Here is a 25,990-nt window from a genome sequence, read left to right on the forward strand (position 1 = left end):
CTGTTTAAGTATGTGCATTGTATTTGCAGTACTTTTTAGGGTCTAATGATGGTCCTAACTCAATTTTTTTTTTTTTTCATTTTTTGAAAAAATATGCCATGCTATAGCCTTACTTTTGATTTTGGGTGATTTTTGTATTTTTTCATTTTTTGTGCCTTACTGCTTTCTTAGACCTGTTTAAGTATGTGCATTATATTTGCAGTCGTTTTTAGGGTCTAATGATGGTCCTAAATTTCTTTTTTTTTTTTGGAAATTTTTGAAAAAATGTTCCATGCTTTAGCCTTACTTTTGATTTTGGGTGATTTTTGTTTTTTGTCATTTTTTGAGCGTTACTGCTTTCGTAGCCCTGTTGAAGTATGTGCATTACATTTGCAGTCGTCTTTAGGGTCTAATGATGGTCCTAACTCTTTTATTTATTTTTTTATTTTTTTTGAAATTTTTGAAAAAATCTTCCTTGCTATAGCCTTACTTTTGATTTTGGGTGAGTTTTGTTTTATGTCATTTTTTGTGCCTTACTGCTTTCTTCGACCTGTTTAAGTATGTGCATTATATTTGCAGTACTTTTTAGGGTCTAATGATGGTCCTAACTCAATTTTTTTTTTTTTGAAATTTTTGAAAAAATAAGCCTTGCTATAGCCTTACTTTTGATTTTGGGTGATTTTTGTTTTTTGTCATTTTTTGAGCCTTACTGCTTTCGTAGCCCTGTTTAAGTATGTGCTTAATATTTGCAGTAGTTTTTAGGGTCTAATGATGGTCCTAACTGAAATTTTTTTTTTTTTTTAATTTTTGAAAAAAAAAGGCCTTACTTTTTATTTTGGGTGAATTTTTTTTTCGTCATTTTTTGTGCCTTACTGCTTTCGTAGCCCTTTTTAAGTATGTGCATTATATTTGCAGTCGTCTTTAGGGTCTAATGATGGTCCTAACTCTTTTTTTTTTTTGAAATTTTTGAAAAAATCTGCCTTGCTATAGCCTTACTTTTGATTTTGGGTGAGTTTTGCTTTTTGTCATTTTTTGTGCCTTACTGCTTTCGTAGCCCTGTTTAAGTATGTGCTTAATATTTGCAGTAGTTTTTAGGGTCTAATGATGGTCCTAACTCTTTTTTTTTTTTTTTTTTTTTTTTTAATTTTTTGAAAAAATATGCCATGCTATAGCCTTACTTTTGATTTTGTGTGATTTTTGTTTTTTGACATTTTTTGTGCCTTACTGCTTTCGTAGCCCTGTTTAAGTATGTGCATTATATTTGCAGTCGTCTTTAGGGTCTAATGATGGTCCTAACTCTTTAATTTATTTTTTTATTTTTTTTGAAATTTTTGAAAAAATCTGCCTTGCTGTAGCCGTACTTTTGATTTTGGGTGAGTTTTGTTTTTTGTCATTTTTTGTGCCTTACTGCTTTCTTAGCCCTGTTTAAGTATGTGCATTATATTTGCAGTAGTTTTTAGGGTCTAATGATGGTCCTAACTCAATTTTTTTTTTTTTTTTAATTTTTGAAAAAAAAGGCCTTGCTATAGCCTTACTTTTTATTTTGGGTGAATTTTTTTTCGTCATTTTTTGTGCCTTACTGCTTTCTTAGACCTGTTTAAGTATGTGCTTTATATTTGCAGTAGTTTTTAGGGTCTAATGATGGTCCTAACTTTTTTTTTTTTTTTTTTAATTTTTTGAAAAAATATGCCATGCTATAGCCTTACTTTTGATTTTGTGTGATTTTTGTTTTTTGTCATTTTTTGTGCCTTACTGCTTTCGTAGCCCTGTTTAAGTATGTGCATTATATTTGCAGTCGTATTTAGGGTCTAATGATGGTCCTAACTCAATTTTTTTTTTTTTTTTAATTTTTTGAAAAAATATGCCATGCTATAGCTTTTGATTTTGTGTGATTTTTGTTTTTTGTCATTTTTTGTGCCTTACTGCTTTCTTAGACCTGTTTAAGTATGTGCATTATATTTGCAGTCGTTTTTAGGGTCTAATGATGGTCCTAAATTTTTTTTTTTTTTTTTTGAAATTTTTGAAAAAATGTTCCATGCTTTAGCCTTACTTTTGATTTTGGGTGATTTTTGTTTTTTGTCCTTTTTTGAGCGTTACTGCTTTCGTAGCCCTGTTTAAGTATGTGCATTATATTTGCAGTAGTTTTTAGGGTCTAATGATGGTCCTAACTCAATTTTTTTTTTTTTTGAAATTTTTGAAAAAATATGCCTTGCTATAGCCTTACTTTTGATATTGTATGATTTTTGTTTTTTGACATTTTTTGTGCCTTACTGCTTTCTTAGCCCTGTTTAAGTATGTGCTTAATATTTGCAGTAGTTTTTAGGGTCTAATGATAGTCCTAACTTTATTTTCTTTTTTTTTTTTTTTGAAAAAATATGCCATGCTATAGCCTTACTTTTGTAAGGCTAAAGCATGGAACATTTTTTCAAAAATGGTCCTAACTCAAAATAATTTTTTTTTTTAATTTTTGGAAAAATATGCCTTACTTTTGATTTTGAAGGGATAAATGGATGGCACTCATCTACAGAAAAAAAATCCCTTTCAAAATATAACCAATTATTTTTGTTGTATTTATCTTTGTGCCCACTGAAAACTGTTCCACGGCCCATTTTTGGGTCCCGACCCACCAGAGGTAAAAGTAACAGATTACAAGTACTAACGTTACTGTCATTGAGTTGCTTTTATGGGTACTGGTACTTTTCTAATTCAGCAATTTTACTCGTACTTAAGTATCTTTTAAAAGAAGTAATCTGTTATATTTCTGCATCCAACAGTTAATGAGTACATTTTTATTTTTTTTTGTTTTAAAATGATCAACGGACATGGTGAAACTATGAAAAATGAAATAACCAGACATCAATCGAAAGCATCACATCATAGCCGACCAATCAGATTAAAACAGCATTGAATTCTCTGTTTTTGAGATCATGCATTTACTTATACTTAGAGCTAGATACTTTTTTTTTTTTTTAAAGTGATTGTGCATTTTGACAAATGTTTCATTTTATATGGATGCCTTTGAGGAAAATAAATTTGGTGTCTTCCTTTTTAAGTTTATACATGAAGATGTTTACTGTACGCAATGGAACCATGGCAACATTTATTACCAAACAGTAAACATGGGGAGGTTTACTTTGAGTACTATTTAATTGAGCTACTTTTTACTTGTTCTTGAGTATTTTATGTATGACTTACTTGTACTTGAGTACAGAAACCAAGTACCAGTTCTTCTAGTTGTAGTATTCAGTACTATTTACACCTCTGCAGTTGAGTCCCTTCTTTAAGAGACATGTTGACTTCCATCTGACCATGACAATAACTGGCACTAACCCACAGATATGAGCCATGTGCTGTGTGATGGACTCTCAGCGTCTCCCCTGGTTGATGTGTTTCAGAATGTGAACGTGCAGCGCAGCACGGAAGACGCCCTGCAGACGGTCCCTGATCACTACTGAGCAGCGTCCCGCTCCACGCACTGAACTGTACTGTAGCTCAACGCTCAGTGGGGGGGGAAGAAGGTTGATATTTTTGATATGTAGAAGATCCACTGGTAAAGGTGCAATACTGAAATCCACATTCTGACATTCAACGTCCTCCAAGATACGTGATCGTGCACTACGTACACTGCCATCCGACGCTGTTCTCAGTTGGTGTGAGACTACGAACACTTCCATCCCGTGTGAAAATATTTTGTTTTTTTTAAACTTGGGATTTCTTTATATTCTATTGTTTTCTATGATGCGGTTTTACCAATGAAAGTTGTTATATGCATGTGAACTAAAGTCAAGCTAAATCTGTACCACTCTTATTTGGATAAACACCAGAGGACTGAACACCCTCATAAATACTCATGGGGACCGTCCTTAAAGTGATCCTATAGAAAGAAACAAACTGTGAAACCAAAAATATTCATCAGATGGATTTATGTGACGTGCTTTGACTATCTTTTGGCCTCTAAATGCTTTTATCTGTGTTAACTATCAATTGTTGCACTGTGCGAGCTGTAGTAGCTCCAGGCGTGTGTTTTAGTGTTTTTCTGTAAATATTAACTGTCCTTTTTGGTGTTTGTGCTGAAATAAATAGTATTCATGTCTCGTCACTCTGAAGCTGGCCAAGTCCCAATAATAAAAATAATGTCTGTCACACATTAAAGTATCAGGCTCAGTTTGATACACATAGAACAGTGTGTTTTATTTACGTATAAAATAAGCTGTTACATCTATTAAAAACATGATTCAGAAATTTTGTCTTGTGTTTGGAGTCATTTTGTGTGTTTGTGTTGACATTTTAGTCATTTTGTGTGTTTTCAGTGTATTTTCCTGTCATTGGAGTAATTGTGTGTATTTTTGGTGTCATTTTGTGTCTATTAAAGTTTGGTGTAAACTTTTTGTATTTATGTCATTTTGTGTATTTTTAGACATTTTTGAATGCAGGCGATCATATGAGCAACTTTAACGTTTTTGTGGTGGATTACACCTGACTAGTTTTTACACTGTTCTTCATCCGCCTGTCTGTCTGTGTCTGTGTGTGTGTGTGTAGAGTGGTGTAGGTCTTTTAATGCAATACCCACTAATTATTCTCACACCAAAACATTGGTACTAATATGGGGATTCCAGGTCATTTAAAAAAAATGTATGCGCTTTTTAGCTAAAGATACATTAACTATTAATTTAAAGTAAATATAAATGCCTTTTTTGCAAACCAGCACCAGGGTAATACGATGCAGCAGCTGCAGAAACTACTAGCTTTCAAAATAAAAGCCCCAATCAATGCCTCACCATAGCAGAAGCAATTGTTTCACTGTGAACATATATTAAACAATTTAAAAATTGAACAACTTAAATGCAAATTCACTTTTTACCCACTAATTATTCTCACACTAAAACATTAGTACTAATATGGGGATTCCAGGTCATTTAAAAATATATAGATATATATGTTTGGACAATTATTGGTGAAAAAACAGCATTTTTGAGGATTTTGAAAAAAACGTTGTTGTGGACTGATTTTAAAGAAGGAAAGGAGGTGGACCATTGATACCGTGCAGTAAGGTGACATTCATTCAGGACTTTAGATTAGTGCTAAATGTAATGATGAACCATTTCCAACTATAAATTCACTGACGTGCTTAGCTTGGTCACAATAAATCAATGTAAATTATTTTTCGTGACAGTTAATATTTTGAGGATTTTTCAAATGTCATGCCAAGGGTTTTCAAGTGCAGGCATGTTATGTTTGTCTCTTTGTAGGCAAGTGACAAGTCGTTTCCAATTATGTGACTTGCTAGAATAGTGCATTTACTAGTTGGTAATCAGTTCAGCAGAAAAGTACAAGAGCAGTCGGAGCACAAATCTAACCAAGCATCAAGTCCCGTATTTAGCAGATATTGGCAGTAATGATAATGATGGTACATTGATCATTTACACTTTCCCCATTAATAACGATCCCTTTTTTTCTGGGGGTTGTTGAGCAAAAGTCACAATGAAATGCACTATCCAGATCCACTCTGGTGAGGAAACCAACCCAACATAATGAGTCAAATTCATGAAGATCGGTCAATTATGAACTAAGATGAGTTTTTGCCAATGATGAGAGAGAGAGATTTTTCAAACTGATCCATGATTATATTGATTCAGATCGCCGCCAAAAATGTATGTAATCTTCCATGGTGAGAGGTCTATCTTAAGTTAAAATGGTTTAAAAATCTGTTAAAGAATAACTAAACCCCAAAACCACTTTTCTCTGCTTAATGCAAATGTATCTGGGTATGAAGTAGTGCTGTTGACTGATCCTGGTCCAACTCTCAACAATTTAGTCAAACTATTTCAATTTGTCATATTTTGCTGTAAATTGTCAGTGACTGCCCTCTATGGGTTGAAACCCAGCTATTACAATTGATTTTTGTTATTGGCTGAGAACAAGATCATGTGACATTATGGGACCATGTTGTGTCACAAGCAAGCACTGTTATCCCCGCCCCTTTTATAATAACTAGCACCTGTGGGCTCTACAATCTGTGGTAAGTATGTTAGATAAGTAGCTAGTTAACATAGCATAAATTGTTCATTGGAGATCTTATAGGATTCAGTGGGCGTGTCTTAACTGCTCCTGGAGCCCCGCCCATAATCAAGACATTTTTTGAGGTTCCCTCCTAGTGGCAGGTCTGGAGAAAGCAGGGGTTTAGTTACTCTTAAAAAAAAAAAAGTACTTTTACGTAATCCTGCTAACAGACAAACTTTGGTGAAAATATTAACTCATCGCATTAATCGATATTGAGATATTGTGTTGCAGTTTTGTGCCCCAGATGTTTACCCCCCCAGCAGTTACTTTAAACCAAATCAAACTGAAAATTAGAAGTGGTTGTAATGCTTCATTAAATGTAGGGTTTTGCTGTAATCATACTCACGTTGTGTTGAACTTTATTTAAAAAAGCCAAAGCATACAGATGTTATTTTGCTGGTTTTATTATTCACTGCTTTGCAGCATGCTGTGTCCACACGTGAATCATGACGTAATCACTGACGTCACCACTTTCATGTTTTGTTGTAACAAAGCATTGTATAAATGAAATTATAGGCATTTCTCATATATCTGTTTATTTCTTTAAAAACATTTACATTATTTGGGACAGCTGCACATTAAATTGAAAAATATCTTTCTAAGGGACCAGAGTTAAATGCCCTGTGTGAATATTCCATATGTACAAACGGCAATTTTCTTTTTAGCACGAGGCATGTTTTAAGGTTCAATGTTAAAGTCTGTAATGACTCCATCGATAACAAGTTCAACAGGCTCTGGTGGACGCTCCGCTGTGACGGCTAACACTGTAACAGGAATGTTCTCCAGGTTTCTGTCGCTCTCAAAACTGCAAAAGAAGAAGAAGAAGAAAAAAAAGAATTCAAAATGTGTTTAAACTGTTAGAGCAATAATAACATTTGTATTACGCTTCTTTGCACAATAGTAATAGTAAATACAGGTTGTGCTTGAAATGTCATACTATTGTAGTAACTCATACTAAGTCTGACGTCAAAATGTCTATGTAGTGCGTTCACATTAGATAATATAGAAAGATTAAACATGCAATAAATTTATTTATTTATTTAATTTCCGACATGGTTGCATTCACAGAAGTTTTGTTATTCTTTTTTTTTTTTTTTTTTGTACATGCCGAAAAAGGAGACGAGAGAAGCAGTTTGCTTATCCAAGTCCCGTCCCCTGTTTTGTACACAGAATATTTACATCAAAGCTTGTCTCTCTGGTCAAACAGTCTTAGGTTGTTCTGAACACAATTTCATTTTTTTTTTTTTTTGTCCTTTTTTATGTAGGATTTATTCTCGTCTGTAGTCAGTGTTGTCTTTTTTCATTCCTCCTCTTCATCGTTGTTCGTGCCATCCTTGTTCCCTGCAGATTTCATTCCCCGACTTTGTTTACGTTCCTCCAGTTCAAAAGAAAACTTCATCGTCTTTCGAAGTTCCTTGTTTTGTCTCAGCATCAAGGTTTTTCTAGCTGTTAATAGCTATTGACAGTGCTGTGTTTTCCAATGTTAGATTTAACCCTTTCTCGTATAAACACATTACTATGTCTTAGTTTATAAGCAGTAATTTAAATGTGACCCAATAAGGGAAGAATAGATTATCTTCAGTGTTTTGGTATGTAGTATTTGTTGTAATATCCATAGGATGTAGGTCTGTTTTCAATGTTTTGTCTTTAAGATGTATTGTATCAAACATTTCATGTCAGTATTTCAGTACACACCATGGGCGCACTAGTAGACACCTAACCGCCCCATGATGCATTGCAAGCGGATCGTAACATCGTCATGGGACCAACTCCAAACATCCCCTTTTCAAAACAAAAGCATCTCTTCTTTTTCTTCCATTAGTTTTCTAACACTTTTATAAATAGGGCTTTTGTTTTGAAGTTTACCATAAGTTTTATCAGTAGCACAATGACGGGGTCTCCGAAAATCCCCGAAAAGTCGGCATGAAATGTGTTTCTGCGAGTATTATGGATCCAATGACCAGATGTTGATATTCTACTTGGTCACTTGTCGCTTAAAATATTTTCAGAACTTTCAAAGATGGAAAATCAACAGATATATTTAGCTTCAGTGTGATTCAGGTTTTTGTCATTGCATGTTAGAGATGCATTTTGGGAAACTTGGAAGTATACTTCAGTAAGAACGGTCATCATCTTAATCCTCCTAACCACAGTAATAGTATATATAGGGCCCTATAAAATCTGTTTACATTTTTCCAAATTCCGTTTTATTTTTTCCCAAATTCCATGTTTTCCACTTAAATTTTTTAAATTCCGTTTTTTTTTAAAAATTATTTATAATTTTTTAAAAGAAAATATTAGTTTTTAACTCCTGTGAGAAGACAAAATAAATACTAATAAATTAAAAAAAACTCAAAAGGTAGATATAAGTTGTAGTGTCATGGATTATTCTGACTGCTCATTTTTAATTATTTATATGTCATATAAAGATGTATGAGAACAGCATTAATGTCACCTGATTTCGTCAGGGATCAATGATTTACTGAATCTGATCAGGTTTATTGATTAAGTTTTGATCAACTTAGTTTAAATTAACTTAATTTAAATGATCCTATCTTCTGTAGCTCTGATGAGATGTTGTTAGAATGTAACATTCTAATAACGTTGCTGCAACAAACTTTTATTTTGTAAACGGGAAGTTCCCACTGAAACGGTTGTACTTGAGGTAGCTTAACGTGTACCTACAAGGCACGGACAAAAGGATGGAATGAAAAGAACGAAAGGACAGCACGGACTGAGTTATTCTTAGTTAACCAGGCATAACAGTTCGAACACTGAGCAGGGGAAGATGATTAAAGCTGATCACGTTCTCACAGAGCACTGCTGTTCTATATGAAAAACGGACAAAGCTTTACAGGCACAGCAAAGTTAAACGGGCACTGGGTTAGGGTTAGGGTGATTTAAGATGAGTTTAATGCAGCCAGGACAGGAGGGAGGAGGGCGGTGCACCTAATAAGCGGTCCCCGGAAACATTTCCCCACTAAAAAAAGTTCCTTGCCGATTCTGTCTATTTCCGCGTTTAAAATTGTCGTTTTCATTGGTCGATTCCGTGATTCCGTCCGCGATTCCGTTGATGCAAATTTCACAGGGCCCAATATATAGTAGACGTGCCGTCAGGGTAGGCAAGGTAGGCAGTGCCTACCCAAGGGTGAATTGATATTTTGATTATTTAATTATAATTTTTTTTTTAATTATAAATTATTTATTTTTCCATTTCCAATAGCCTACAGTACCTATAAGTTTGAAAGTGTCCGCATTTTGTGCGTTTCATAGCCCAAATTACTAAACAGCGCTATTTCCTGGAACAGCTGCACAGTCTTTTTTTTTTTTTCCGCTCCGCTGTAAGGCAGAGGGAGGCCACGCCCCCTCCCAAAGGCACGTCGCTCTTCTGCTTCCGTTCCCATTGCGTGATTTTACATGTTTGCGCATGCGCAGTCAGGTCCCCATGTGACATCCATTTACGCGTAAAGGCAGCGTAGAGATAGGCCTTTGCACGTAACTGTGCTATGCTAAATGCTATACGTAAGTTCACACAGCACATTAGTGAATAGATGACACTGTGACTGCTGCTGCTACATTCTCTAGCTAGTCGGCGGGATAACACTACAGTGTGGATGACAGCGCTAGAGATGATAGAGAAACTTTGTTTTGAGGAAAAACGACAGCTTTTAAAAGATGGAGACCAACACCTGAGCTACCAGAGCTTCAGCAAAGGTAAGGTCAGAAAATGTTTCATACTTTTCACAGTGAATGGAACAAAAGGAAGGATTAACTTTGTGGATGCTCCTCACTGAGGCTGTTCTAAGTTGTCATTTTCTCCATGTTTCTGTGTTTCCAACACAAACAACAGATGTGCTGTCGTGTCATGAGATATATCTTGTTGGGAGAGTATGGAGGCTATATAAATAATTGTTTATGTTTCTTCAACGGTGTTTTATGATGTTGATTTTGTTAGATGGCTAAATGCTTGTTCATGTGGATCTTATTGGGTTTTTTCTTTCTTATTATGAATTTTATATTTTAATAAGCGCATTGAGATGACTTTATTGGAAATTGCTTTATACAAATAAAATTGATTTGAATTGAATTAACACTTGACAGCAGAAACATATGAAATTGTCATTGGTGGTCTCGATTTGCAATGTGCCTATCCAGCCCTAGTGGTCACGGCACGTCACTGTAGACAGTATATACTCATTGGGTTTGTAGTGTATAGTGTGGAGTGTGCCATTTCAAACACAGCCACTGTCTTTTAAATTGTAGGAGAAAACCCACACAAGCACAGGAAGAACATGCAAACTCCACATAGAAAGTAGGTAAGTGTCCAACCAGGCTCTTAAACCCAGGACCTAGAGAAGATCATTATATGGCAGGAAAAGAACCAAGCAAACAAAACAACAAGAAAACAAATTAGGAGTGGAACTCACGTTTTTGAGGAACTCCTCTGCAACGATTCGAGCGCGGGCGTTAACAGACAGCTTCATCTCACTGATCTCTTTGTCGATCTCTTCCATAAAATGAATGACAAAATCCACTAGTTTGTGTTTGTACATCTGCTCCGTGTGGAAGTTGGTGATGAGGAAGCTGATGTTATAACCCTGTGAAAAACATGTGTGCTAAAGTTATTGTCCACTAAATCTGATTATTTATTTATTTTTGTTATTACGTACCTCCACTGGTTTCCTCCGCAGGATGTAGAAGCTTTCTGCTCTCATCATCATGAAGCGCATGAACTTGTGGCAAAGGATCTTCTCGATCTCATCTGCCTAATGCAACATGGGATTGTAAGGAGAGCCACAGGGATCACACACGCGAGCGTACACACACGCACACACACACACACTGTACAAACAGCAGCAGAGACTGGACTGACCTGCTTGACAGCAATGCTGACTCTGACTGAGTTGATGGAACCCTCGATCAGAACCTTCTCCTTTTCGTTGCGGCTGATGATCACGGGTTGGAGGAGCAACTCTTTACTACTCCTGAAAGGCAGGATTTACACGCGTGTGAAGGGTTTTAAACCTGTTCAGACACTTTAAAAACAGTTAAACCTGACACTTACCTGACCTCCACCTCTGGCTTGTTGTGTCTCTCCACCACTTGTGAGGAGAAGTTCTCCAAGCAGAGAGCGGCCTGCAGCGTAGCCCGCACAGCATTGAGATATGGACGCAAGGTCGCCGTCTGCGATAGAGGAATTCATTTAAGAGCAGCAGATGTGATGCCCAACAGCCTTACACCTTCCTACATCTTCATTGTTATTTTGTTGAGAACGAAGAATCCTGGATTTGAACTCAATCGTGATGTACTTTCACATAAAAACATAATACTGGTTACGTTATTTAGTAAAGTGGAAGGTGTGTGCATGGATCAAACACGACAACAACCATTACCGTTCTCTCTCCAACCTACGATAGCAGGCATGGGCGCATTTTGTGCAGCCTCAAAAGTAAATGTACAGTAAATAAATTAAATACACAAAACGACACCAAATATAAACAAAATGACAATAACTACACACAAAAATAGCTGGAAAATATGGAAAACAGCAACAAAAATTACACAAAACAGCTAAAATCAATAAAAATACACACAAGATGTCACAAAATACAGTAATTGAAAATAATTTATACACATATATAACTAGAAAACATATATAACAATGACACAACTACATAAAACAACAAAATATACAAATTACAAACAAACAAAAATATCAATATATATATATATATATTGTGTGCTGCGGTAGCTTCTGTATTAGTATAAGTATGAATGATCAATGTCTCCATATACGTCATAGGCTATGCATAATAATTGCATATTTTAAGTGGTCAACACAATCTATTAAAATCTATTCCAGATGAGTAAATTTAGCCAATTGTTGCTTTGAAACTTTTTGCAATTATTTCATTTGTCTCATTTAGTCCAAATAAGATAATGGGTATGCGCACGTTGAGAACTGCGCATGCGCGTCCGTCATGTTGAATTTCCTTTAATTTTTAGGCATAGGGTTAGAATTAGGGTCTATCATACTAGGAAAACTTAAGATAGCAAAATATTGTACGTATACGTGTAAAAATTTGCTACGCTATTAGTGCGCATGCGCCTGTATGATTATTTTACACTACACCAGTCCATTGACATGTATTACGTCCTGATAGCCACTGCCTATAAAAATCACGTTATTTATCATAGGAAAACATGCTAAATATATATTGTGGTCAGAACATTGTAAGATACAAATGAAAAAGGAACCAGTGTATTAATAATCAATGACATGTGCTACTGGATGAAGAATTGACGTGGAAAAATAGAAACATTTAGGGATGCATATAGAGACATTGTGACTAATATCATCATCATCATCACACGCACACACCTTCCATCACAGCTGTCATCAATGCCATCAATGTGAAGATGCAGTCATGCTGTTACACAAAAGCTACTGTACATAAAATGCTACTATAATCATATCAAAGTTGAGCTACATTATGCCGTTAATCATGTTAAACACTTTTATTGGTTAGGCTGTACATCAGTTAAGCCCGAAAAACCTGCAGCTAAATGTTAGCCTGTTAGCTACTTCCTATACTACTAATTTAACCACTGAAGAAAAATACCAAACACTTTAGCTCAGGAACCCTTCACTCCATCGTCAATAACCTCTACGCGCGCTTACAGAACCTTATGTTTAGTAATTCTTACCATTTTTCAGGATGAAGACAAGTGGCTAAAAGAGGAAGTAGCTTCACTGTTCCGTGAACGTACCGGAAGTCAACCTTTTCCGTGACGTCATCGTAGTCCGTTATCATTTGTTATACTGAATAGAAAACGGAACTAGAAATACGTGACCTTATTTTTTTTTGTTAGGGATGTTTTACACAGATCGATAGAAATGTAAAAAAAAATGTTTAGAGACGTCTTTCTTTAAATAAACATGACCTAAAACTTCACCGTTGCTAATGTTAGTTAAAACATACGACATAACTTTTTATTTTACTTTAAATATGGACATACTTTGAAAGGTTTGTTCTTTTCAATTCAATAGGAAAGTAAAAAATAATAATCTGATGTGTGATATTGCGATCTTATCTTCTCTTATGGATATGTGGATTTGGCATGTTCTCCCGTGCATGAGTTTTCTCTCATCATCTAGAAACGTGTCATTTTAGGCTGATTTGAGTCTATTTGTTTGCCCTGCGATGGATGGACTGCCTTGTCACCAACAGTGATAATAAAACAGAAATTAGCAGCTCAGACTTTGAATAAATTAAGAAATACTTATGACGTCTTAATCTAACACTGTCCACAACAAACATAAAGCTAATAAGACCATGGATTATGTGCAGTTGACCTGAATTTGATATTAAGATAGACAATTTTACTACAAAGTGAAATATTTGTGTTCTCAGGTACAATAAAACAAATGAAAAAAAATAAAAAAAATAGACACTTTACACAAGTGATATAATCAAGAGATTTATTATTTGACATCTGAATTTTCTTTATCATTGGCATTGCATTTTTTTCTTCTTTTTTTCTTATAAGGAGTAATAGTTGACTATTTGAATAAATGGAAAAAGCTAACATCCCTCTTGGTTTAATCTTGTTAACCTTTACAATCCATACACCTTAATGGGCAGTCCATGAAGAATATGTAGCCAACCTGAGCAACCAGCCAAAAAGAAAACAGCACTATTGAAGACATAAGACCAAGGAAAGATGATCGCAGTGTTGGTGATACATGTTTGATTAGGGTGGCATTACATACAGCAGGAATAGAAGCGATAACATTAAACAAAAGGCAAAAATAAGTTGAGGAATTAGTTCACATGTTACACTGTGACCATCAGGTTTTACTAAATGCAAACGTGTTAGTTTGCAGTTATCGACTCTGAAACACAATCTTTGAGGGAAAAGGCAATACAATCACTGAGTGATGAGAGGCGATCAGGATACATCCGGCATGGTAAATGGGTGGGGGGTGTTAGTGTGGAGCTCATCGAAAGGTGTGTAAAGGCAGACATTGGCCAAAATTCGTCATCCCTCAATAACATACAAGGCAGAAACAAAAAAAAAACAAAAAGAAAGAAAGTGCAAAGCAACAAGTATGTGTTTCAAACTGGCTTCATTAATATCATCAGCCAATAAGTCATATAATTAGACATACATTTATAAGAGTTAACTAGACTAATTATTAATAGATAGGCAATGGAAAGCAAACAGAACAGAGAATAAGAAAGTTTGGATGCTGACATTAGTCAAAACTATCTCATGTTACAGAGCATCATCCAGTCCATCTAGAGTTCCTAATTGCACATGGATCCAGAGGGACCTTTTGGCTTGGTGGTGTGTGTGTGTGTGTGTGTGTGTGGGGGAGGGCATCAATATTGGCGATGTCATTCTTTTTCTTTGGGCACCTGATATGTCAGCATGTTTAACATGAGCACGCTAGTGTAATAATTGGTATAATACTATACGTGGGGGTGTGTACATCCATGTGCAGCATGTGCGATCGTTTCCAGGGAATGAACAAAGGAATATGGGAGGAAGACCAGAAGGGAAGTCCTTTCCCTGGGCGTGAGGAGAAGGTCATGTAACTGTGACTGGGGGGTCTGAGAGGATGAGATGGTCCGAGTTGTCCCTCAGCAGCTGCAGCTTTCTGCTGAAGGTTTGGCTCTGTCGCTCCTATCCAGCTTTATAGGCTCAGGAAATTCATTATACAGCTCCACCTCCGTTTCCTGTGAGGCGCACAGAGATAGTAATCGTTAGTCAACGACTCAGCGGAGATCTCATCATTCAAAATGTGTTCTTGCTTTCTACATTTGAAGGAACTGTAGTTCACCTGTTTGAGGGCGTTGCGTGCAATCGTCTGGAATGCCTGTTCTACATTGATGGCTTCTTTGGCACTGGTCTCAAAGTAGGGGATGTTGTTCTTACTCTGACACCATGCCTGGGCCCTTTTGGTGGTTACCTGTGTGAATGAAGAAGAGAACAGTTAAAGTAGCTGATTAAATGAGCGGTTTGTAGACGAAAAAATCCTATTCATTGCTTTAAAGCTTTTTTATTCAATAAAGTCATAGCGCATGCCTCAGATCAATGAATCAAAAACATTCACTCCAAAAAAAAAAAAAGGTGTAATTGCGACTTGAAAGTTTGTTTTTTTATCTCTAATGTAAACCCCATTTGTAGACATTTGTGGGAGTCCTGTAAACAGATGCAAAGAAGTGTTTTTTACTTTTTTTTAAACTTTATTTTTAATGCGATTTGTTGGTTTTCTTTGACAGACAAGGAAGACAATGACTTGCTGGACACCATTTTTGTTCTAGTTTGTTCCCAATATTCACCTTGATATCAATGTGAAGTAAAAACACTTCTATGCATCCAGAAAACATTAAATAAGTGTAGAAAAATGTGTGCTACTAAATTCAACAGCATGTTTGCTATTTTACAGTATGGTAAATTTAAACAAGGTTTGCTTTATGAAGTCACCGAGTTGCATTAGTCACTATATATTCAATGCAACTATATTTACATTTGCTAACTCTAAGCTTTATACAGAGTGCCACTAACACAATAACCATGAGCCCCTTGGCTCTACTGTCCTGGTCATTTCACCAATGCTCACCTGTCTGTTTTCCAAGTCAATCTTGTTGCCCAACACCACGAAGGGGAAGTTTTCAGGATCTCGAGGGCTGGCCTGAATCAGAAACTCATCTCTCCAACTGTCGAGCGTCTTGAAAGTGTTGGGTGCAGTCACGTCGAACACCAGCACGCAGCAGTCCGCTCCTCGGTAAAACGCCACTCCCAAAGACTGAAACCTCTCCTGGCCAGCTGTGTCCCAGATCTGAACAAGAGGATCACAAAGAGTTTCATCCTCCAACTCAGTGGTTCTCTTCTTTCTGAATCCAAGTACCCCATTTGTCCAACTACAACACTTTGCTCAGAATACTATGAAAATCAACCATAGGGCATAATGATGGAATATATCAGTGATAAATAAGTAGAATCAAACAGTATTAAGTGTCTCACAAATAGATGTTCTTCTATAGTTTTTATCAATTCCGGTCATCTCCCGTCTATGTAACAGTTCCAGCGAGACTCATTTTGAATAGTATGTTGAGGTTTTGTTTATTCAGACAAGGTTTTTCAGGAACTGTTTTATCTCGTGACATGTTTAGACTGTCAACTGCCAGTCTTAGTCAGAGGAGTTTTGCTGATCGACTTTGAACTTTCACTTGACTTCCATGTAACCAAGAATGATCCTTATATTTTCAGTTAATGTTCTAATCAAGATAGTTATCATCATCATTATTATCGTTTCTAAAAAGAAACACCATATTTCTAATGCTTTTTCTTAATTTTCCACTTTCTCTATCTCTGTAAGTCTTTTCCACTTTCTCTATCTCTATAAGTACCCTCTGTAGTGCCATTGCATACTCATAGGGGTACACGCACCCCCGTTTGAGAAACACTGCTTTAACGTACTGTATACAAACACAAGGAAAGAATAATGCGGCAGTGATTTCTCCTCACCTGCATTGTAACAAGTCGGTCATCCACCATCACTTCCTTGGTCAGGAAGTCTGCCCCTATTGTAGCTTTGTACTGGTTACTGAACTTCTTGTTCACATACTGGTTCATGAGGGATGTCTTTCCAACTCTGAAGGAAAGAGGCAGAAATGGCTTCTTATTAAAGCAGTGCTAAAACAGGAACACTCAGGATGAGAATGGAACAGAAAGAAGTCATCATTCTTAGGGTTCAGCACCAGGCATCTTTTGGTACTAAAGAGCTAGTACTCCATGACTGTTGGAGTGTGAACTGAAGTAGAATGTAAAGAGTGCAGCTTGTGCTTACATCAACTTAAACAATGCTCTCAATGGCCCTCATTTACCAACCTTGCATAAAAATGGGTGTAAATTTGATCATTTGGTCATACGATCTATGAAACATTTGTGATTGACCAATTCCAGCGTACAAATGATCGAGTGTTAATAAACACGTTGGCTAAGTTTGATTGTCAATAACATGTTACGCCCTTAAATATTCCTGATTCAGAGGCCCCACCCACTGAGGTAAAACAAACACTGGAAAGAAAAGGAAGAAAATCGTCACATCAGAGGTGATGTTTAACCATGTGAAAACTGGACTTAAGGTACAGTTTTGCAGCGATCCTGTGTTGGCAGCATTTTGATGCAAAGAAAACAAAAAAGTGTTAGTGTGTGTCTGCTTATGCTTAAATGACAGCTGAGATAATGATTAATCTAATAATTATTTTCAGACCCACTCACATTTTGCTGTGCTGCACCACACACTCAGATTTACGTACACGAGGTCAGACCTGACGTGAGATGTGATCGTATCGCACGCTCACGTCACAATTGATAAACACCGACGCTTGGGTGAATTTGGTTGAACGCACGTCGTACGCTCAGATCTGAAAGCACCAACGGTTGATAAATGAGGGCCAATGTGTGGGAGGTAGAACAATAGTTTAACAAATGAGCAAAGAGCTCTCAATCTGCTTTAAAATGTAACATGAATTTAAAACATATCAAAAATGATTATCATGTACGCACAGAAAAAAATCTGTCTCAGTTTGTAAAAGTTACGACTCCCCAGAAAGATTTACATTTTAAACTGTGGTGCTCATTTGGTGGAGATTTAAATGTAAAAAAATTAATACTAAATGTAATTTTGTGCCAAACCATATGAAAAAAGAGAATGTGTACATTAATCTTTTCTTTTTAATGTTGTTCTAATTCTGCCTTCTTCAGGTCAAGATTGAACTTAAAGCCATTTTTGATCTGCTTGATAAACCATCCACACCTCTCAGGTCTGGGGCAGGTCTGCTTTCTGCCTTCAGTTAAAAGCAGACGTTTAGTCTTTACACTCCACAGATCTGAAACAAACTCCCAGAAAAGGGATTATTATCTAAAATTGTTTTTACTTTGTTTATACCGTTTCTTACTTTCTTGATGAAACGTTCCACTGGGTTTATTTTATTGCTTTTTTTTTTTTTACACTCTTTTTTTTTTTTTATTTAAAACGATGCACTTTGAATGCCTTGTTGAATCGTGCTTTACACAAAGACATTATGCACACATATAATATACATAATCATATAAGTAATATAATAAACCAACTACCCTACATAAATTATGTGGAAAAGTTTATAGTTCAAGTAACTGAAATAAGAAAACAGAATTTTGTAAACAAATGATATGTAATAACTGACATGTTGGCCCATTTGTCTTGCAGCACAACATGATTCATACACTGTGCTCTAATGACTGAGGGTAATTTATTAACTATTATCAGCAGATTGATAAATAATATGAGTCTTTAGTAGAAGCCACATATATTCCCATGGAGAAAAATACCTCCAACAGCTACATTCTATTTAGTAGTAGAGTTAACATTGTCATGAAGAAAATTTAACTTATAACAACCACAGTAATGATTGAGAGTAAATATTACAAACAATTAAAAACTCCAGGTTATGATCATGGAACGTTATCAATTTGTTGATTAATTTGTGAAATTAACTAAATTGTGCCGAGTTATAAATGTATGTACTGTATATCAAAGATCCTTCATATGAAAATGCAACATGAAATAGCAACAGCTCGAGGTACCGCGTACAAACTGATTTCACATACATAATGAGTAGCAGATTAAACAGTTACATTCTACAAGGGATTATAAATGCAGTTTTAGGAAGTTGACATTTAATTGTTTAAAACTAACGTCACAATAAGCAAAATGGCCTGAAAGATACAGTGAAATAGTACATATAAACTTTGTGAATGTAAAGAGCAGAGTAGGGAGGGGTTGAATGAAATCTGAAGAGTTTTTAAAAATAAAAATAAAGTGCAGCAGATTATGTATTAAAATATATTACTGGGAGCTGTTTAAAGTTGACCTATTTTTTGGTGCAGCTTGTTATTTTTGCTATGCTGCTCTGCTGGTTCTGACGTGTTGGAGAAGTCGGCCGTGCTGTGACTCACCCAGAATCTCCCAGGATGATGACTTTCAACAGCACTTTCTTCCTGGACGTCATTTTTGCACAGCTGTAGAAAGACAAGCAGACAACAAGGGTCAGCTCTAGTGCCTTTGTCACATCCTCCATGTACGGCACAACCCGGATCAATAGCTTTGTGTTGCTCAAAAGCAAGAAATCCATACAAATGAAAAACTGTTACAGTGAAGACCGGCCAGTAGGAAAATGCCACAATTTACTGGGATGCATTTTGAGCTCCTGCACCAATCAGATTTGAGTGCCATTCATTCCAGTCATGTGCTTTCAAAGCTGTTGGGGAAATCACGAGGATCACATCAGTCTTTTGCTCTCCTACACTTACAGGATGTTACCTCCAAGAGGGCCGACTCCTTCGTCTCACAGCACATCACTGTTATATATACAGTATATACACATATCGGAATACTGCACACTCTAAAGGCAACAGAATTGGATATAAGCTGGAAATGAATAAACAAAATCCTGAGCTTTGTACTTATAAAATTAAAATAAACAAAGGTACACATTTTGATAGCATTTTTTCACTGTACGCTATAAATAACCCAGTTAAAAATAAAACTACTGAAACAAAAGATGGTGAACCCACATCTGTTATACAACTATATAAAAAAAGGTATTTTTCTTGTTAAATATCACACAGAATGTGACTACCTGCATTTCAGGTGCAAAAGTGAGTGATTATACATCTATAAACATTGAGTTTTCGTCTATGCAGATTATTTTTGGCAAAAACAGTCATAAGAATACATAATAAACCAGTGGTGTCTGGCAAAAAAAACCCCAGCAGCTGAGAAATCAATCAGAGCTATTACACATAATTCTTCAGCCTTTTAAAAAGACAATATCATTTACATCAATAAAACTTTATTTTAAAGACAAAGGCCAAAATTGATGGGTCCCCTAAGTAGGGCTGGCAAATTATACAAAAAATAAATTAAAAATCCCCACCACAGTTTTTTTCTGACTTTTTCGCGTTCCGATGTGAGCCATCCCCCTCTTTGTTTACATGTGTTTAGCCTTTGAGTAGGCTGTGTGTGTGTCACAGGCAATTTTTTTATTTGTACTATGCTGAGATGCTAAGGAAAGAGTTTATTATTTTTTAAATTGTATTGCTATATGTTATAAAATATGTAGTTATCTGATTTCTTAATCGGAAAATTTAAGCTACTGTGAAGTTGCTGCACTTTTGCATAAACTTGGGTTAAAACTTGAAATTGTTGAATGACAGAGCCTCATTTACTGTTTATTTTGGGATTGTTTTATGCATTTTGACTCTTGAGGACAATCACAGCAATAAAGTTGTACTTTTGACAATATATCTGATGTCTGCAGTCGTTTAAGTGCATTAAAAAAAACAAAAAACAAAATTTGAATCTCAAATTTTTCATTAAAAAAAAAAAAAAAAAAAAAATCGGAGATATTTTCTTAGGCAAAATCGGACAGCCCTACTCTTAAGAAATGCATGTTGCAACTTGCAACCCAGACTATCCTGAAACAAGCCATGCTGAATAACTCACTCACACGTGTTGTCTCTTGTAAAAAAGAAAAGACCAAAAGAGGAAAAACATGATATTGTGCAGTTCGTAATTAATAAAACAGCCTGTGTGGCATTTTGCACTGCTGACATGGACCTTGAATTGTCATTCTGGTAATAACTTTGTGAAAAACCAATGATTGATAAAAACTGTATTTTGCCGTTTTGAGAAATGAATATGGATAATTGGAGATATGTTTAAAGTCCATAATGCACAGCCCTACTAAGACCTGAAACAAGTCACGAGTGACATCACCAACAGCTTTTAAATGGCAGGAGTGAAGGTATTTCAGTATTAGTCTATTAGTCCACTCTGTGACAAAGGTTTATTATTGATGAGCCAAAGATGGACCTTTACCAAAGTGATGGAAAAGTTCTAAACACACAAACATAATGATTGGTTTAGGCTTGTTCTGGGACATTGCTCATTGTTGACAACATCACACATGATAGCACCTTTAGGAAGGCGTTTGATACATAGTTCTGTGGCACTTGTTTTCCATGTGATAATGGCCTGTTTTCAATTATATATTATGCCGTTTTTTTTTTTAATTGTATTTTGATTGTGTACAGTGCTTTGGTAAACTTTAGTTGTTGTAAAGCGCTTTAGGAATAAAATGATTTGATTTTGATATGACGTGTAAAAGGAAGTCAATATTTGCCTACCAAACTAATTGATAGAGAGGTTGGTTTTTTTTTATCATTCAACAAAATAACCCCAAACACTTACTCAGGGACTTCATCGGAAGAATAAATATGAAGATTTCCCTCCACTGAAACCCTACTGAGGTGCTAAAACTCATTAAAACAAACTGGAACTCAAGGAAGGGGAGAAGGCCTGAAAAGCATCTGAAAAGAAAACGACAAATGTTTGGTGATGCACTTATGCCAAGCAAAGTTTTTTTCTCACATTTTAAATATTCGTGATTTGTTTCTGTGCTTTTGTTCACCTATAGTGAATTGTCATGACAAACAATGTTTCCTTTTTCATATCAAGTAATGTAATAATGATAAATTCATCTTTTTGAATTAATCCAAAATGTTTTGAATGCAACACAAAAAGAAAGAACAGTCTGACTGTATGTGAGAGAATAACAGAGTACAGCAGCTGCAGCCTTAATGCAGCCAAACATGAATCATTCAAAGGAACATGGGCCAAAAAGGGCAGAAATAGGACAGAGAGGCAACACGACCACAATGCTAAGCTAACTGAGAGGCCATGAATTGAGTGTGGAATAAATATATGTCCAAATATTAAGGAGATATCAGGAAAACTAATCGATGAACAAATAGCCTGAAGACACCCCCCGCCCCCCCCCCCCATGTGCTCTGTACTGTGTTCCCTTTAAACGGGGACCTCTGCTATTGACACAAACTTTAATTTTGAAAACTCTGCTGTACATACAATAAAAAAGACCTGTTGGCAACAGTATAACACAAGCTTTCACTAATATTCCCATCGCCTTTAAGGTAGCTAACAGTCCACATGAGCAACAAAGCACATGCACAAAGCCCAGAGGGCATTTCAGCCAAAACAATTAAACACACACACAAACCTTTTGGTGCAAAACTTTCAATACGCTTTAAAAAAAAATTCCACTGAAACAAAAAATGAAAAATAAAAAATATAAAGATTTTAAAAAATTGCAAAAAAATCTGCCTCAAGCACAATCGGCTGCTGGAAAGTACAGTGGCAGACCTTTCCTCAGTCTGGTGATTAGTGTGGAATACATGATAGAAGAGCTGACAGCAGCAGCTCACTGAAGTCAAGGTGTGTTCAACCAGTCACATGACATAAGTACAGAACACATGCAGACAAGGGTTTAATCTTTGACCAACAACACAAAGTCATTCACTGATTTCTTAATTCCAAATTACACGACTGTTTAAGTTGTAGCAAAAACAACACACATATTGTAGCAAACATACACCGGCGAGGCCTAATGAGAGTGTAATTGGACAAAATAAAGAGTATTTTGTTTCTTCACAGAGCAGCTGACACTGGGAATATTTTTGCAGTTTAAACCCTTAAACATTTACACAGATTTATATAATTGTTTGTGAAAATATAAGCATTTACTAACTCTGTGCTGCAGAATAAAACAAAATAAAGAAGTTTTCCACTTTCAATCTCATTAATATTCATGGTTTATTGCTGAAGCCTTTTTATTTTGCACCTACTTTAGGAAATAATAGACTAATAGCTACAAAATGACACTAGTGTAAAAGCAGCCTTTTACACCATTTTTTTTTTTTTTTTTTTAAATCAAAAAGAACCCACCGAGAGTTACCTTAAAAATGTTTAAAGGACAGGAATAAAATGGGCAGGCAAAATAAACCAATAATTTGAACAACTTAAGGAAATAAAATAAATATCCACAAAGCATCAATGAAACAATAAATGATACAATAAGCTTTCATTTGTTAGACGAGTACAATCCTGAGCATTAGCAGGTCAAATGTGCCTTTGACATTAATGATGAAGCCAAAAGCTAACTGTAAATAGCCTGCTGATGTTTCGCAATAGTTCGCAGGTTCACGTGTCTCGTACAGTTGTTTTTCCTGCTCACTGGTTCCTACGCAACAAACAAAAAACCAATGCAGCAGATGGAGAAAACAAACATCAACACGTCACAGAATATCACCACAAACATTGTTTTTAGATGTAACAGCAGAAATAGTTTAACAATCCAACAATTCATGTCAGCAAAACAATTCCAAAAGAAAAATATTTATTCATTTGGGACAAACTTGAAGTTATCTAATGCATTAAATGAAGTTTTAGATGAACTGCAGTGGATTTTAAAAACAACTTCAGTGAATGCCATGGAGTCTAAAATTATTTTCAGTCATGATAAACTGAACACGCTAACTTCAACACAACTTGGAATGCTGATAAACTAAATCCACTCAGTGGAGAGAGTAAAAGACTATAGGCAACTGGAGATAACTGATTAATTCCATCAGTCTGAGGGGTTAGGGTTAGTTCAACCCATTATCTGGTAAAATTAGATTAACTGTTTGCACTTTGGGAATAGTCCTGTGAATACAATTATTTATTCTAAAATGAAATGTATATTGATGCAGAAACGTATGTTTTCCTGACCTTTTCTACATTCCTGACTCAAGGATTCTTCCTTCTGCTAACGTGGGTTTGAATCCCACTTTTGTCATATATATTTTTTTCATTTTAACATATTTTACATGGCAAATTCCAATTTTAAAAATACATGTTCAAAAAATATTAACATTTTAGAGTATTTCCTGGTTTAGGGTTAGGGTTAAAATAAATGAGTTAGCAAGGTAGCTAAAAATACTATAAGTCACGTAGTGCACCCAACACGTCACCTAAACGGGCCAATGAGGGGCGTTCCGTATGAATAGACAAACAGTTTATGCATACGTTTCCGAATGAATAGCCACTGCCGATTTTAAAAACTAAAACAGGGAGGAATTTAAAAAATAAAATAAAAATACAAATCTGAGCCAAAACAAGGAAAACATGTTTTAAAATAATAAAAAATTAAAACATAAAAATGTTCCCCTTCTTTCTGGTTGACAAACACAATAAACCGTTTTACATGAAGCAAAGGGACGCGTGATTAAAAGTGTGACTCATGGGTCACAAATGAAACAAAATACCTGACACTGTAAAAATCATGTGACTCAGATGGTTTGCTTGGAAATAACACAACAAACACCCTGTGAAGGCCTTTAGCAGTGAAACCACTGACAGGTGAAACGAATAAAAGTGATGATCACGGAACGGATTAAAGGAAAAAATGCGCAAACGTCGTATCTGTGTAACAGCAGGATAGAATGAAAATAAGGATTTGAGTTGAATGACAGATAGTGAAAGTGTTTAACAGTCTGTGGCTGTTTCCTGGCCCACTGGTGACAGTCGTCTACGTTCATGGTGCCCTAAATTGTTCAACAAGTTCAGATAAATTTGAATCTCTATAATGCATCGCAGGTGGTCATAATGTTATGGCATAAAAAAGCCGGGACGTTAATTTCATATTAATCCACTTTGATGGACATTTTAAATCAAGAGTGATGATGACCCAACATAAATGGTGTATAATCATTGTTGTCTGGTTTTACAACCCCGGGTCTCCGTCCACAAAGAAGACCCAGAGGAGCCGCAGGACGGCCTTGTTTGTGCCGATCAGCTTCCGGTAAACCGCAGCACCCAGTACAGCAGCGGTGTTACCGGGAGTGGGATATAATATGAACCCTGAGTGTATTGATCAGACCTACCTTCAACCTGATCGATGGCGGAGATCTGAAGACCAAGCTCACGAGCTGGTATTGTTGAACGGCTAACGAAGCGTCACGGAGCTAGCAGCGCTGCTCGGTCAATGTCTCCACTCAAAACTACACTAAAATAGTGTCACGCTTTCACGAACAGTGACACTGAGCACGACCTGCCGAGGAGAAGAATAAAAGCAGCTGCTAGGGTGTAAATTTAGCACTTTGCTGAAAAGAACTGTTCGCCTGTCAGCTCGCAAACATCTGCTAGCCCAAGCTTCAGTCTTCCCCCTTTCACTTCCTCCTTCAACACGTCGTCTGCGTGCCGCGTCACAGCGACGGCCAGCCAATCACAGAGCGTGTTTCTGTCGCGTTCAGTATGGACCTTTTCTCCAAACTACTGTTTCTCAAATGGGGTAGAGGAGCAACTTAAATCAGTGTTTTTGAACCTTGGGGTCGCCTGAATAATCGGAAAAATTAAAATGGATTTAAAAAAAAAATGTTTTTTTTCATTAAAATAACACAATCTTGAACAAATGTATTTCTATACTTTCACTTTGTGAAATATACATTTTGTTCAACTAAAATGCAGTAAAAAAAAAATTAATAAAACTAATTCTCTAAAAAAAATGTCTGGGGTTGCCAGAAATTCTTGATATCAAAATGGGGTCATTATCCAAAAAAGGTTTGGAACCACTGCACTAAATACTGTTTCTTTCTACTTATTTACAAAATTACTCATTCATTTCACCATTATGCTCTATAGTTGTTTTTAAATAGTTTTTAAATCTGTTGTCACCAAATTACATATTTATAAAACAAAGTTCTCAAAGTCCTTTCCAAATTTTAATTCTTTCTAAATAGAATTCAACTATTATGTCTACTTTAAACTTTATGGAAAACAAAAATCGTGAAAGAACTGTATTTTTGTACCATGACCTGTACCTCTAAAATAACATACTGTGATATTTTTATAATCCTAACATGATGCTTTGCCATTGTGGTCTTTATTCCCATGTTTATATTGTTCTGCTAAATTGTATGTAGATTTCTCAATAAAGTTAAAAAAAATAAGTTTTTGACACAATTTCTATTAAACATAATATCCGATCAATACACA

At 35.8% G+C, this 25,990-nt stretch overlaps 2 protein-coding genes across 2 annotated transcripts; both read right to left on the minus strand.

Annotated features, from left to right (window-relative positions):
* Positions 1-6,549: 6,549 nt before the first annotated feature.
* arpc4 (actin related protein 2/3 complex, subunit 4) lies at positions 6,550-12,833 on the minus strand. Its single transcript, XM_028446788.1, has 6 exons — positions 12,748-12,833; positions 11,105-11,223; positions 10,913-11,024; positions 10,710-10,805; positions 10,467-10,637; positions 6,550-6,844 (listed from the first exon to the last, which is right to left on the minus strand). The coding sequence occupies exons 1-6, from the start codon at positions 12,748-12,750 to the stop codon at positions 6,839-6,841; spliced, it is 507 nt and encodes a 168-aa protein (XP_028302589.1). The 5' UTR covers positions 12,751-12,833; the 3' UTR covers positions 6,550-6,838.
* A 675-nt stretch (positions 12,834-13,508) lies between these two features.
* Positions 13,509-25,187, minus strand: LOC114463622 (ras-related protein rab7-like). The gene is made up of 6 exons (XM_028447290.1): positions 24,880-25,187; positions 19,054-19,116; positions 16,579-16,705; positions 15,671-15,889; positions 14,888-15,016; positions 13,509-14,783 (listed from the first exon to the last, which is right to left on the minus strand). Exons 2-6 carry the CDS (start codon positions 19,104-19,106, stop codon positions 14,688-14,690), a joined length of 624 nt encoding a protein of 207 aa, XP_028303091.1. The 5' UTR covers positions 19,107-19,116; positions 24,880-25,187; the 3' UTR covers positions 13,509-14,687.
* Between the last annotated feature and the right edge of the window lie 803 nt (positions 25,188-25,990).

The sequence above is a fragment of the Gouania willdenowi genome, chromosome 5 (genome assembly GCF_900634775.1).
Source record: "Gouania willdenowi chromosome 5, fGouWil2.1, whole genome shotgun sequence".
Lineage (NCBI taxonomy): Eukaryota > Metazoa > Chordata > Actinopteri > Blenniiformes > Gobiesocidae > Gouania > Gouania willdenowi.

What these genes read in the sequence shown, in the direction of transcription:
- arpc4 (XM_028446788.1), bottom strand. An exon ending in TCAGCATTGCTGTCAAGCAG is followed by an intron (nt 10,806 to 10,912) that starts GTCAGTCCAGTC and finishes ATGTTGCATTAG; the next exon opens with GCAGATGAGATCGAGAAGAT. An exon ending in TGCGGAGGAAACCAGTGGAG is followed by an intron (nt 10,638 to 10,709) that starts GTACGTAATAAC and finishes TGTTTTTCACAG; the next exon opens with GGTTATAACATCAGCTTCCT.
- LOC114463622 (XM_028447290.1), bottom strand. Translation starts at nt 19,106, where the DNA reads ATGACGTCCAGGAAGAAAGTGCTGTTGAAAGTCATCATCCTGGGAGAT. An exon ending in ATCATCCTGGGAGATTCTGG is followed by an intron (nt 16,706 to 19,053) that starts GTGAGTCACAGC and finishes TCTTTCCTTCAG; the next exon opens with AGTTGGAAAGACATCCCTCA. An exon ending in ACCGACTTGTTACAATGCAG is followed by an intron (nt 15,890 to 16,578) that starts GTGAGGAGAAAT and finishes CCTCTTGTTCAG; the next exon opens with ATCTGGGACACAGCTGGCCA.